The sequence below is a fragment of the Pelobates fuscus genome, chromosome 8 (assembly GCF_036172605.1).
Source record: "Pelobates fuscus isolate aPelFus1 chromosome 8, aPelFus1.pri, whole genome shotgun sequence".
Classification (NCBI taxonomy): Eukaryota; Metazoa; Chordata; class Amphibia; order Anura; family Pelobatidae; genus Pelobates; species Pelobates fuscus.
In genome coordinates, this window is record NC_086324.1 from 115658865 (window position 1) to 115673000 (window position 14136).

General features: G+C 46.6%; 1 protein-coding gene across 1 annotated transcript in view; it reads left to right on the forward strand.

Annotated features, from left to right (window-relative positions):
• The window catches only part of KATNIP (katanin interacting protein), a 357151-nt gene that overhangs the window by 198006 nt on the left and 145009 nt on the right, over positions 1–14136 (forward strand). Inside the window, exon 19 of the mRNA XM_063430236.1 lies at positions 202–268. Coding sequence (XP_063286306.1) covers positions 202–268 — 67 coding nt within the window. The remainder of the gene's footprint in view (positions 1–201; positions 269–14136) is intronic.

Here is a 14136-nt window from a genome sequence, read left to right on the forward strand (position 1 = left end):
CAAACAATTTTGGTTCCCAGAGGGAACATTTGTTTTGTTTATGATGGAATATATATATATATATATATATATATATATATATATATATATTCCAGTATACCATTTTTATGCAGTTGCTTTAGATGATTATTCGTATTATTTTTACAGAATTATTTCTAAATCGTAATACTAATAATAATTTTTTTTTTACGCTTCTTTCAGGAGGAAAAGCTGTCTGCCATATCACCCAGTCTCAACAGCAATACATCTGGCTTATTCCAGGGTAAATGTAAGTATTCTACATGCAGTGGCGTCCAGGATTCACATTTAGGGGGACACATGAGGGGCCAGGGACAAAAGTACGGAGGCAGTTATAAAACGTGTGTGTGTGTGTGTATATATTTATTAAAATAAAATCTGGCACTGCCTAAAAAATAAGAAATATGTACTAAATACCACAGTGCTGCTCAGCGCTGAATATGTAAAGATGAATGAATGAGAGCACTCACCGGATTTTTTTAAATAGTGTATTCCAAACAAACAAAGGATCAATGTTTCGACCAACCGGTCTTTATCAAGATAAAGACTGGTTTGTCGAAAGTTTATGGTGCACCTTGGGTATTGATCTGGTGCTGAGTGCCTGTTCCTGTGCTGCTAGGATTAGTGCCTCAGTGCTGTCTTTCAGTCCTGCCTTTTTAAAAACACTGGTAGGATTTTGTCATGTGAGCCACATCCACTATCTGCCGGTGGTACACCCCATGGAGAGGTTTGTCTTGCCAAGGAACCTCCTCTTTGTCTGCATCATCGATCTGTAAAAGTCTCAGGCATTCCCTTAGTAGTTCATCTTTGGGAGCCATCTTTGTGATGTACTTGTGGATGTTCTGTGTTTCATCCAGGACTGTGGCCTTGATACTCATCAGGCCCCGACCTCCTTCCTTCCGGCTTATGTATAGTCTGTGTGCTTGATTTCGGGTGGAATCCTCCAGTCATAGTGAGTAGTTTTCTGGTCTTGACATCCTTGTTGACCAGTTCTTCCCTTGGCCAGGTTATTCCAGCTGGGTACCTGATGACCGGTAGGGCATAGGTGTTGTTGGCTTGGATCTTGTTCTAACCATTGAGTTGAGGCTTTAGGACTTGTTATTATTATTATTATTGTAAATATTTTCTTTATTGAAAATTTTCGTTATCCATTGCACATCATACGTTAGTATGGTAACCGCAATGCGGACTCTCAGGTCTCGCAGAAAACAATGAAGGAAAAAGGAAAACTGAAGAACCAACATTCGTGACTCGCAGGTCACCAGCCTATTGTATAAAATTACTTATCTATAGGTATTGTCGTGCTCAGATAGTTGTCGTTGGGACTCGCAGGTCCCTGTCTACCCATGGGAAAGGGGGGAGGGGTGGGGAGAGGACAGGGGAGGGGGGTGAACAGACACTATAGGAGCATACATTGGCGGCACACAGGCCATTCTTTGGTCTTTATATGGCATATCTTGTCGGGGCTCCCAGGCCTAGGTTTCCCTCTCCCGTGTGGCCCTGCCCTGGGGACATGGTCAGCTTCTGTCCAAGCCTTTGCCCTCCGCTTTACGTGTTGCCGTCCCCCCTGGCGGGGAAGCCATAGGCCATATAAATAGTGCCCCCCCCCCAGTGCCTCTGTCAGGTTCTAAGCCCCCCTGATTCCCTCAAGGCACGGGCCCACTACCCCTTCGGCACGAGTCCCCCCTGGGGTTTTGGTCTGTGTGCTCTCTGGCCTGTCCCTCCCCGTCTAGTTTGGGTGTCTCCCTTAGCTTTGTCTGATCAGGGTAGGTAACTCGTTATCGTGTCCTGCGTGTGGACCTTCCCCTTTATCTTTCCCCGGCCCCCTGGCTGTCTCGTCTGCCTTCTTGAAGGTGTCCAGATGGGCCAACGTGTCTGTTCGTGCCAGCTCCCGTCCATGTGGACAAACCCATGTCCCCCCTCTCGGGTACTCCCGCCTCCTCGGGTGCCTCTTGTAGGGTAAGCAGGGAGGGGAGGTAGGGCAGGGTAGGGCGGGAAGGGGGTAGGGAGTATGGAAACCGTCGGGTTGTCAGGTTGTCAGGTGTCCTAAGTCGCATGTCCACGCAGGAGTGTCAGGAAGTCCGGTTGAGTTGTCGTCAGTATCCAGTGTGTCCATATGTCTAGGTACGTCTGTGGCTGCGGTCCTGCCGTCGGCATAGTGAGCTCCTCAATGGCCCTCAGTTCTTCCATTTGGTCGAACCACCTTTGCAGAGGTGGCGTCTCCGCTTTCTTCCAGTATTGGGGGACAGTTTGCTTTGCTACATTGAGGATGCGGATTGTGAGTGATTTTTTGTACTTAGCGATAGGGGTGTTTGTGTGGTGTAGTAGCATGGCTGCTGGTTCAAATGGCGGTGGGCTGTCGGAGAATCTGGTTAGTATTTTATGTATGGTTTGCCAGTAAGGCTGTATATGTTCGCATTCCCACCATATGTGCAGGGGTGTACCTAGCTCTTTGTCGCATCTCCAGCAAAGCCGGGGTACTTGTGGGGATATGTGATGTATCGTGTCTGGTGTACGGTACCAATGGGATAGTAATTTGTACGCGGTCTCCTGGCTTTTGCTAAAGACTGAGCAATGGTGGGTGATGTGGCAAATCTTCTCCCATTCCGCTGCACTAAAGGTCCGGTGCAGGGCGTCCTCCCATTTTCCCATGAATTTTGGGGGTGCCGTTGGCGTGTGTAGTTGCAGTGTGGCGTATAGGACTGAGACCCCGTGTGGTAATGGGTTAGGATCCATGCATAGGTTTTCGAAGCTTGTGAGGTCTCTACCCAGTCTTGCTCCCCGTGGGAGGGCCTTTACAAAGCTACGTACTTGTGCATATTGGAATCTTGGCTAGGAAAGATTGGTCTGTTTCGTTACCCATATCCGCCCAGTCTCTCAGGCCCCGTTTATTGCATACATGCCGCAATCGTGGCAACGGGTCCCTAACTAATGTCCGCATCCCCCCCTGGATCTAGACCCGGCGGGAAGTCAGTGTTATGGGTGAGGGGGAGGAGCGGTGATGGGTGTGTAGTTAGTGCGTGTTGTCCTATGTTATTACGCCACACCTGCAGTGTCGCCCTGGTGTATATTGAGTAGTGTTTTTCCATTCCCCCTTCGCGTCTGGGGAGCCACGGGAGGAGTGCGGCCGGAACACCCGCCTTGGCCTCCTCCACGATCTTCCAAAGCTTAGCGACCCCTGGTTTGGACCACTCCAAGATGCGTTGTAGGTGACACACCTTATAATAAAGTGCGAAGTCCGGTAGGGCTAGGCCCCCCCGATCTTTGGGTTGTGTGAGTAGTGTGTACTTCAGTCTGGGTCTCCGTCCATCCCATATGAAGTCCCCTAGCGCCCGTCTGAGTGTCGCGAAGAAGGGGTGTGGCAGAATGATGGGCAGGGCTTGAAAAAGGAAGAGTAGTCTGGGCAGGAAATTCATCTTCACGACTTGTATCCTGCCCAGCCAAGATATGTGTGGGAGAGCCCACTCCCTCATTTCTGCTCGGAACTTGGACAGAATTGGGGTGAAATTAGCTGTATAGAGGTCCGATTCTTTGGCTGTCAGCCAAGTGCCTAGGTACCGTATTTTACCCTGGGCCCATTGGAACGGGAAGTTCTGGCGGAGATGTTCCGCCCTCCGTGTGGGGATGTCTAAATTCAGAATGTACGATTTAGTGAAGTGGATCTTAAGACCCGACACGGTCCCGAAGGTCCGGAATTCCCTTAGAAGGTTGGGGAGGGATACCTCTGGGTGTGTTATGAAAAACAGGAGGTCATCCGCATAAGCGGCTATTTTGTGGTGAGTGTCTAACGTTCGAACTCCTGTGATGTCAGGGTGATTCCGTATGTGCGTCAGGAAGGGTTCAAGTGCCAGTATGAAAAGTAACGGCGACAGGGGGCATCCCTGACGTGTGCCATTGTAGATGGGGAACGATTCTGTGAGCGCTCCGTTAACTACTACCTGCGCGGTTGGCTGGGCGTAAAGGGCCCTAATCCAACCCAGCAGGAGGGGTCCCATCCCCAAATGCTCCAGAGCCTGGAACATATACTCCCAACAGACCCTGTCGAAGGCCTTCTCCGCATCCGTGGAGAGGAGGAGAAGGCCCCCGTCGTCCCCAGTCCGTCCGTGCATGATCGTGAGGGCCCGGATGGTATTGTCTCTGGCCTTGCGTCCCGTCAAAAACACCACCTGGTCCACGTGTACCAAAAACGGGATATGCAGCTGGAGGCGGGCCGCCAGGACTTTGGCTAGGAGTTTAAGGTCGGTGTTAATGAGGGAGATGGACCGAAAGTTCCCGCACTGTTCACGATCCTTTCCCTCCTTCGGTATTAGGGTTATGTGTGCCATGAGTGATTGCTTGGGGAGCCCCCGGCCCTCTCTGATGTCATTGAACATCTCGAGCAGTGGTGGATACAGGGTGTCTGCGAAGCTCTTATAATATTTGATGGGCAGGCCGTCCGGGCCTGGGCACCTGCCCGGTTTAGTGTGTTTGACTGCGTGTGCCAGCTCCTCCGGCGTGATCGGCTCTTCCAGCCGGTCTACCGTGTCCGACGTCAGGGTAGGGAGGTCATGAGTCTTAAGGTACGCGTCAATTGAGTCCTTAAGTCGTTGTGTCTGTGTTGCTGTTTGCGGTCGGGGGAGGGAGTACAGCTCCGCATAATAAGTGCGTACGATATCTTGTATCTTGAGGGGATGTTTGTGGAGGGTGCCCCCCCTGTCCCGCATGCGATCAATGTAGGTGTCCTGTCTCCGTTTGTTAAGCATGCGCGCCAAGAGTTTGCCACTCTTGTTTCCATGTATGGAAAAAAATGCCTTATGCCGCAATGCCGCCCTGTGGTGTTGAGTGTGCAGTAGAGTGGTTAGTTCCCGTCGCAAGGTGAGAAGCGCCGCCTGATGTGTGGGGAGGCGTGCTCGTTTGTTGAGGGTGTCTAGGTGTTGTATGTCCTGAATAAGCTGAAGTCTGCGAGCCTCCCTCTGCTGTTTGAGGAGTGCTCCTTTCTGTATAAAGAGCCCCCTGATCACGCTTTTGTGTGCCTCCCAGCGTACCGCGGGGGAGGTCTGGTCACGTGTGTTGTCTTTGAAATAGTCTTTTAGTGCTGTCTCTATGTCCGCTGTGTTGTCCGGTGTTGTGATCAGTGATTCATTCAATCGCCATTTTGACACTGTGGGTCTAAACAGGGGGGACCGCAGCGTGACCGTCACTGGTGCGTGGTCTGACCACGTCGCAGTTCCCTGCTCAGCCCCAAGCACTAGGGGCAGATGGTAATGGGACATGAATAGGTAATCGATACGTGTGTATGAATTGTGTGGATGTGAGTAATATGTATAATCCCTCTCGTCGGGGTGAAATGCCCTCCAACAGTCCACCAGGTGGGCCTTAGCGAGGAGGGTTTTTATTGCTGTGATGTGCTGCGTTGGGAGATGTGACTGCCCCTGTGAAGAGTCCCACTTAGGGTCCAGGGCAACATTCAGGTCCCTCCCCAGTACCACGACTCCTTCCGCAAAGCGCCCGAGGGCGCGGAGCGCCATGGCCAGGAACCTATATTGGCCTTTGTTAGGGGCATAGATCGTGGCAAAGGTGTATGTCTTGTCTGTTATCTTCCCTTTAAGCAATAGGAAGCGCCCCTCCGGGTCCGACATGACCCCCAGCTCCGTGAACGGGAGCCGTCTGTGGAGGAGAATCGCCACTCCCCTGGCTTTTCCTCCCTGATAGTCGCTGTAGTAGCCTACTGGGTAATGCTGGTTCGTGAGCCTGGGTCTCGCTCCCTCCCGGAAGTGCGTCTCCTGTATGAAGACCACTGAGGCCTTTTGTGTCTGGAAATCCCTAAGGGCTCTGGTGCGCTTTTCCGGCTTGTTCAGCCCCCTGGCATTCAGCGTGGTTACTGTAATGGACGCTGGCGCCAGGGGGCTGGCAGCCGGTCTGCAGAGCCTGGACATGTCTATGGTCGTGTCCGTCGGTGCGTCCGCGTCAGTGGGGCGGGTAAGGGGTGTCAGACGGGGAGGGGAAAGGCAGAGGGGGGGTGAGGAGGGGGTAGACTTTGTTAAATGTTGCTCAATAATATAAAAGTTGCGTCGCGAGTGGCAACGCCTAGGAATGGGCGTCGGGGTGCAGTAACTCCCTCTCCCACCCGTGAGTTAGAGGGTACTGCGCACCTATATTTTGTCGCCCAGCCCAATGGGGCAGTCGAAGGAGTCCGAGAGTCTCCGAGTGGGTGGCGTCCAGGGGACCAAGGGTGCTCCCTGGCGAGTCGTCGCAGATCACTGTGGTCCCTTTGGGCTCCTCCCAGTCAAAGTGTCCCGCCCCCCCGACTTACGGCTCGTTGTGTTACATTAAATTAGCCTATCGTGTAACCTCGCCAAAACATTAAGTGAATATAACGGTAGTAACGCAATAAGGGGTTATAACTGGGTTAAACAATTGTGGTAGAACATGCCCATCACACTCTCCCCCCACATTTCCCAACCCCCGTCATCCCATCCTTGCTCCATGTAGTCTATCATTTGCCCTGTCAGGGCCTCGGGCCAACAGCTGAGTGTAAGAATCACCGAGTGGGTTGAGCCCCGGGGACCAAGTGTGCTCCCAAACCGATCATCGTCAACCACTGCGGTCCCACGGGGCGCCCCCCAGTCGGCGCTTCCCATCCCCCACACCCCCCACAGGGTGCACCCCAGAGCTCAAGAGGGGAAAACGTAGCATAACAAGACCCCGACCCCCGCCCCTCCGGCAAGCCGTGTGGTCTGTGGGGCCTGTCCCTTCCACCCCGGGCTCCCCCACCGGATTTCCCACCCACCCGGGGCTCTCCCACCCCCCCCGGTACCTGCTGTATATGTGGGCGGTGGACCCCACAGTCCCAAAGCTCCAAGGTGCAAGTCCCCACCTCGTGGTTGCTGGCATGGCAGGGCACGCTGGGGGGACCCCCGAGCAGGGAGAACCCAGGGGGCCCTGCGCGCTCCCTTAGAGATCCTCGCTGGCCGCCGTGGCCCCACGGGGCTCCCCCCGGTCGGCGCCCCCCCCCCACCAAGCACCCCAACCACGTCACCTTGTGTGAAGGACCAGGTCGTTTGGAAAAGTCTGCTTCATGCCGTGGGTGGCCTCGCGCCACTAGCCTGCGCGTCAGGCGGAGTAGGCACCCGTGCTCCCAGCGCACAAGGTCGGGCCTCGGAGCGTCTCAGAGTACATCCAGTTCGTGGGTGCGTAAGGGGTGTGCATTCTTCTTCCCATGGGGTCAAGTGTGAGGGCGGAGTGTCCACTGCAGTTAATTAGTTGCCCCCGCGGGTCTCGTCGTCTGCGTGCGGAGGCTCCTGAGGCGTTGGGGCATAGGGCCCGCACCCGATGTCCTGGGATTAGCGGTGTAGAAGGCGAGCGGGTTTGGCCACTGCAGTTTCTCTGGTGTCAGATGGAGCTCCCTTTGGATGATTGCCAGCTCTTCGTCGTTGGTTACCGTGTAGGGGCCTTTGGGTGTCGTGATCAGGATTCCCGTGGGGAAGCACCAGCGGTATCTGACCTTGGCCATTTGCAGTTGTCTGGTAAGCGGTTTCATTGCCCTCCGGTATGCCAAGGTGGCCGGGGAGAGGTCAGGAAACAGTTGGATTTCTGCAGTTCCCAGGAGCACCTTCTCCGTCCCCCGGGCCCTGCGGAGGATCTCCTCCTTTAATTGGAAGCTCTCCAGACAGCAGATAACGTCTCTTGGCCGGCCCTCGGGGGGGGGGGGGGGGGCGGTGGCCTCAGCGCTCTGTGGGCTCGGACAAAGCCTATGTGTGTCTGGGGAGGTCTGGTGAGGAGCTGGTTAAACAGTTCCAGCAGCGTGGTGTGGATTGGCGCCATTTTATCTAATTCCTCAGGGAGCCCCCTGACACGTATATTCTGCCTCCTGCCCCTATTATCTAAATCTTCAACATGTAGGGCTAACTGCTGAAGGAGTGTAGTATGCTGCTGCAACTTATCTGTGTTGGCTGTCTGTGCCACTGACATGTGGTCACAGTCAGCTTCCAGCTGCGCCACCTTCTGGTTGAGGCCTTGTATGTCTTCCCGCAGTGCCTGGAGTTCTGTGGTGAGGGAGGCCTGCAGGTCACGGTTTGCCGCCTGTAAGTCTGCTCTTGTTGGGAGGTCTCTCAGCAGGGACATGATGTTAGGCAGGTTTTCCCCTGCTGTCTGCGATCCGCTCTCCGTGTGCGCCCGCCCCGCCCTCGGTGATGGCGGGCTCGAGAGGCCGGAGGCCGTGGAGTCATTTGAGGCCTGGCACTCGAGGTCCGCCGGCGTCGTCAGGTAATGCCTCATGGAGGGGGTCGGGGTCCCCTTAGGGGTGTCTGCGGGCTTTTGTGAATGTGCCGCCCGGTGATTTTTCCCCATGATTGCGGTCTGGGTGCAGGTTCGGCGAGTGTTTGCATGGAGCCAGCGGGGAGAAAAAGGATTAGGCAGCCATCATCTCGGACCGCCAAGCCACGCCCCCGTTATTATTATTATTATTATTGGTTATTATTTATATAGCGCCAGCTTTATATTCCGCAGCACTTTACAATAAGAGGGGAATTTACCAAATGAGACAATAACAAAATGTAACAGAGCAATAGGTAGTTGAGGACCATGCTCAAACGAGCTTACAATCTAGAGGAGGTGGGGTATAAATACAAAATAGGAAGGGTATTGAGTGAGTCGGCAAATAGACATGGTGGGAAAGTAGCAGAACTGAAGGTTAAAGGGGAGTATGGCCCTATAGGAGAGAGCGAAAGGAAGGTTTGAGAGATAGAAGTTACTCTTGGGGCCATAAGCAATCCTGAAAAGATGGGTTTTGAGGTAGTTCTTAAAGGATTGAAGACTAGGGGAGAGTCTGACAGGGGAAGCAGGCTGTTCCAAAGGAAAGGAGCAGGCCGTGAGAAGTCTGGCAGGCGTGAAGGTCACCAGTAGAGCTGAGAGACCAAGAGGGGGCCATACCCTCTCATCAGTAATGTATGTGCCTGTGTATATATGTGTGTGTGTGTGTGTGTGTGTGTGTGTGTGTGTGTGTATATATATATATATATATATATATATATATATATGTCACGTATTCATCCGCTTATAGAAATGTGGTTAATGACATTTACTGTCCACACAGGAAAAGTTGTGCCGAGCAGCAACCTAATCCACAGAAGGGTTAACCCCTTAAGGACTGGACTTTTTTTGCGATGTTGTACATTTGCGACCAGGCATCTTTTTGACACTTTTGTGGTGTTTGTGTTTAGCTGTAATTTTCCGCTCTCTCATTTACTGTTCCCATACAAATTATATATTGTTTTTTTCAGGACAAAAGGGGCTTTCTTTACATACCATTATTTATATAATCTCATCTAATTTAATTTAAAAAAAATGAAAAAATATGATGAAAAATTGAAAAAAATACACGTTTTTTGAATTTTATGTGAAAAATCTTTTACTCATCTACAAAAGCGAATGAAAAAAACTGCTAAATAGATTCAAAATGTTGTCCTGAGTTCAAAAATACCCAGTGTTTACATGCTTTTTGCTTTTTTTTTGCATGTTATAGGGCTATAAGTACAAGTAGGATATTGCGGTTTCAAAACATACATTTTTAAAATGTATCAATAGTGACATTGTAACACTGTTATCTGTCATAAATTGCTAAATAACACCCCACATGTACATTTTTTTAAAAGTAGACAACCCAGGGTATTCAATATGGGGTATGTCCAGACTTTTTTAGTAGCCACTTAGTCGCAAACACTGGCCAAAGTTAGCGTTCATATTTGTTTGTGTGTGAAAAAAGTAAAAAACTAAATTGAACGCTAATTTTGGCCAGTGTTTGTGACTAAGTGGTTACTAAAAAAGACTGGACATACCCCATTTGCAATACCTTGGGTTGTCTTCTTTTGCAAATGGTATGCCATCATGGGGGTATTTCTCATTCCTGGGCTACCATACGCTCTCAAAGGCAACCTAACCAACCTGGCCATTTTCAATGTAAAATATTTGACCGATATATTTGACCCTGTAACTTTCAAAAACGCTATAAAACCTGTACATGGGGGGTCCTGTTCTACTCAGGAGACTTTGCTGAACACAAATATTAGTGTTTCTAAACTGGAAAATGTATCACAACAATTATATCATCAGTAAAAGTGCTGTTTGTGTGTGAAAAATGCAAAAAAATTCACTTTCACTGACAATATCATCGCTGTGATATGTTTTACTGTTTTGAATCACTAATATTTGTGTTCAGCGAAGTCTCCCGAGTAAAACAGTACCCCCCATGTACATGTTTTAGGGTGTCGTAGAACGTTACAGGGTAAAATACAGTGATAGCAAATTAAATTCTCTGGTCTTTCGGCCTGGGTTGGCAGGCAGGTCCCTTAAATTGCAATCAATAAAATAACTTAATTATGTAAAAATATTACCTAAATACGCACGTAGAATTTAAATATATATGCATATTTATATATTTGAAGTCTACGTGTATATTTATATAATTATTTATGTAATTTTGTATATCGACATATGAATAGTTCGTATTCTTTTTATTTATTTAAATATACATAGATATATATACAATTTCATTCTAAGTGTATTTTGATATAAATATATATATATTAATATCAAAATACAGTTAGAATAAAATTTCGTATAGATATATAATTTTTTTTCAATTTTTTATTATTATTTTTAATTTTTTTAATTTAATTTAAATTATTTATTATTCGTATTTTATAATAATATATATATACAATATATATAGTTATTATATATATACGTGTGCAAATTAATTATAAGTGTATTTTTATATTAATATATGTACATATTAATATAAAAATACACTTAGCATGACATTATATATATATGATATATAGACATATATTATATAGGTATAATATATGTCTATATATCATATATATACACATATATAATAATATATATTTTTTTTATTAACTATAACTTTACATTTTTTTATGATTTTACAGCAGCAGGGAGACTGCCTGTCAGCACAGACAGTCCCCCTGCAGGCAGAGACTAGGACACCTATTGTGACCATGTGGTCGCCCTGTTGGGCGATCACATGGCCCCAGGGGTCCTAAACCGCCATGGGGAGACTGTCTGGGCTGCAGGCAGTCTCCCCACACCGGGTGCACCGCCGATCGCCGCCGGGGGAGCGACGGCGATCGGGTAAGTACATTTTAAATTTAGGACGGTTCAGGACCGTCGTCGGTCGGCAACGCAAAAATGCCGATGACGGTCCTGAACCGTCCTGCGTCCTCAAGGGGTTAATGCTGAGCAGCAATTATGCAAATGAACCTGGTAACTGACTTTGGGGTCAAAGGCCGGTTACAGCCTATTAGAACTAAAGGAGGGGTATTTAGGCCCAGTTTTCATCCTGCTCAGTGCCCTGTTATTAGTTTTCTAGCTGTTTTTTTACTTTGGCTTTGTTTATTGACTTATCTATATTCTGGTATCCTGACTCCTGGCTTTCCTCATCGCTGCGTCCCTTTCAGTGTTCCCTGACCTCGGCTAGTATTTTTGACTATTCTATGTACGTTAAATCCGGCTATTCTAAGGACCGGTAATACGTTACCTATTTGTCATCCGTGCTATACAGTTCTACGTGCTGGATCATACAGTAATCCTGACAATATATATATATATATATATATATAGTCAGGTCCATAAATAGGGGGAGGGGGAAGCTCAGAACAGAGGAGGTATGGAATATTCATAATTCACAAAAAGTACAAAAGACTCATGATAATATTAAATGTATGCATACTAATGCAAGGAGCCTATATAACAAAATGGGGGAACTAGAGGCAATAGCATACACTAAACAATATGATATAATAGGCATAACAGAAACATGGTGGGATGAGACACATGACTGGGCAGTTAATGGGTAAACGTTATTTAGGAAGGATAGGAAAAACAAGAAGGGTGGTGGGGTATATTTATATGTCAACCATGAGTTAAAGTCAAATCTTAGGCATGTGGAGTGTGACGAGGAAAATGTGGAGGCTTTATGGGTAGATATATTTGCTTGGGGCAAACAAAGGAAAATCAATTATTGGTTGGGGTATGTTATAAACCACCTAATGTAAATATTATTGAGGAAGAGCAGCTGTTAGAGCAAATTAAGAAAGCTGCAAATCGAGGTAACACCTTAATTATTGGAGATTTTAATTACCCAGACATAAATTGGGATAGAGGGACTAGTACTTCAGCCAAGGGAATCAGGTTTTTGAATGTGTTAAATGACACCTTTATGCCACAACTGGTACAAGCACTAACTAGAAAGGATGCTTGTCTGGATCTCGTCATAACTAACAATGTTGATCTTTTAACCAATATATTCAAGTAGGGAAGCATTTGGGAAATTTTGAAATAATCTCAAAAAAGCAAAAGCAAGTGGGGTATACTAAAACATATAATTTTAAAAAAGCCAATTTCAATAAGATTAGGTCAGCTCTACAACATATCGACTGGCATAAACTCCTTAGTGATAAAAACACTGAGGATAAATGGAAACTATTCAAACAAATTTTAGAAAGGTACATTTCTCAGTATGTACCATTAAATTTAAAAGAAACAAATTAAAACCAATGTGGCTTAGTAAATAAGTAAAACAAGAGATTAAAAATAAGAAAAGGGAAATTAAAGCATTTAAATTAGACAAATCAGAGGCATCCTATTTACGATATAAGGAAGCCAATAACGCTTGCAAAAAGGCAATTAAAGTGGCTAAACTAGAAAATGAGAAATTGATAGCTAAAGAATGCAAAAACAACCCCAACATTTTTTTTCAAGTACATCAATTCTAAAAAAACTAAAAGTGTAGGTACACTGGAAACAGAGTTGGGTTTATTAGCTAATAAAAAACAGGAAAAAGCAGAAATTTGAAATAACTATTTATCTTTAGTATATATTAATGAGGATCCTATGGCAAGAGATATGCAAATGATTGCTGCAAAAAAGTGTGATTGGATAACTCGAGACAAGGTGCTACAGCTATTAAAGAAAATTAATGTAAATAAAGCTCCGGGGCCTGATGGTATTCACTCACAAGTACTTAAGGAGCTAAGTGGGGAAATAAGTGAACCTCTGTATTTCATTTTTCAAGATTCTTTTGTTTCAGGTGTTGTACCGGAGGATTGAAGGAAGGCAGATGTTGTTCCTATATTTAAAAAGGGTTCAAAATCCTTGCCTGGAAATTATAGACCTGTGAGCCTAACTTCTGTAACTGGGAAAATATTTGAAGGGCTATTAAGGGATAATATTCAGGAATTCATTGGGAAGAACGTTGTTATTAGCAATAATCAGCATGGTTTTATGAAATATAGGTCATGTCAAACTAACCTAATTGCATTCTACGAAGAAGTAAGTAGAAGTATAGATCAGGCTGTTGCAGTGGATGTGATCTACTTGGATTTTGCCTAGGCATTTGATACGGTTCCTCACAATAGGTTAGTCTTCAAACTAAAAGAAATTGGTCTAGATGAATATTTTTGTTCTTGGGTAGAACATTGGCTTAAGGATAGAGTACAACGAGTTGTAATTAATGGTACATTTTCAGGCTGGACAAAAGTGGTAAGTGGTGTCCCTCAGGGTTCTGTTTTGCGACCACTTCTATTTAACATATTTATAAATGATCTTGAAATAGGCATTGAAAGCCATGTATCAGTGTTTGCAGATGACACAAAACTTTGTAAAGTAATAAAATGTGAGCAGGATATTGCTTTGCTGCAGAGGGATTTGGATAGATTGGGGGACTGGGCACTAAAGTGGCAGATTAAATTTAACGTAGAGAAATGCAAAGTTATGCACTTCGGGGTTAAGAATGCACAAGCAACTTACACACTAAATGGTAGTAAATTAGGGATAACCACACACGAGAAGTATTTGGTAATTGTTATAGACAACAAATTAGGCAGCAATATACAATGTCAATCTGCAGTTGCTAAAGCCAGTAAGGTTTTGTCATGTATAAATAGGGGCATAAATTCTCGGGATGAAAATATAATTTTGCCTCTTTATAAATCGCTGGTAAGACCACACCTTGAATATGCTGTGCAATTTTGGGCGCCTGTTCTAAAGAAAGATATCATGGCACTAGAAAAAGTCCAGAGACGAGCTACAACATTGATAAACGGAATGAAGGATTTT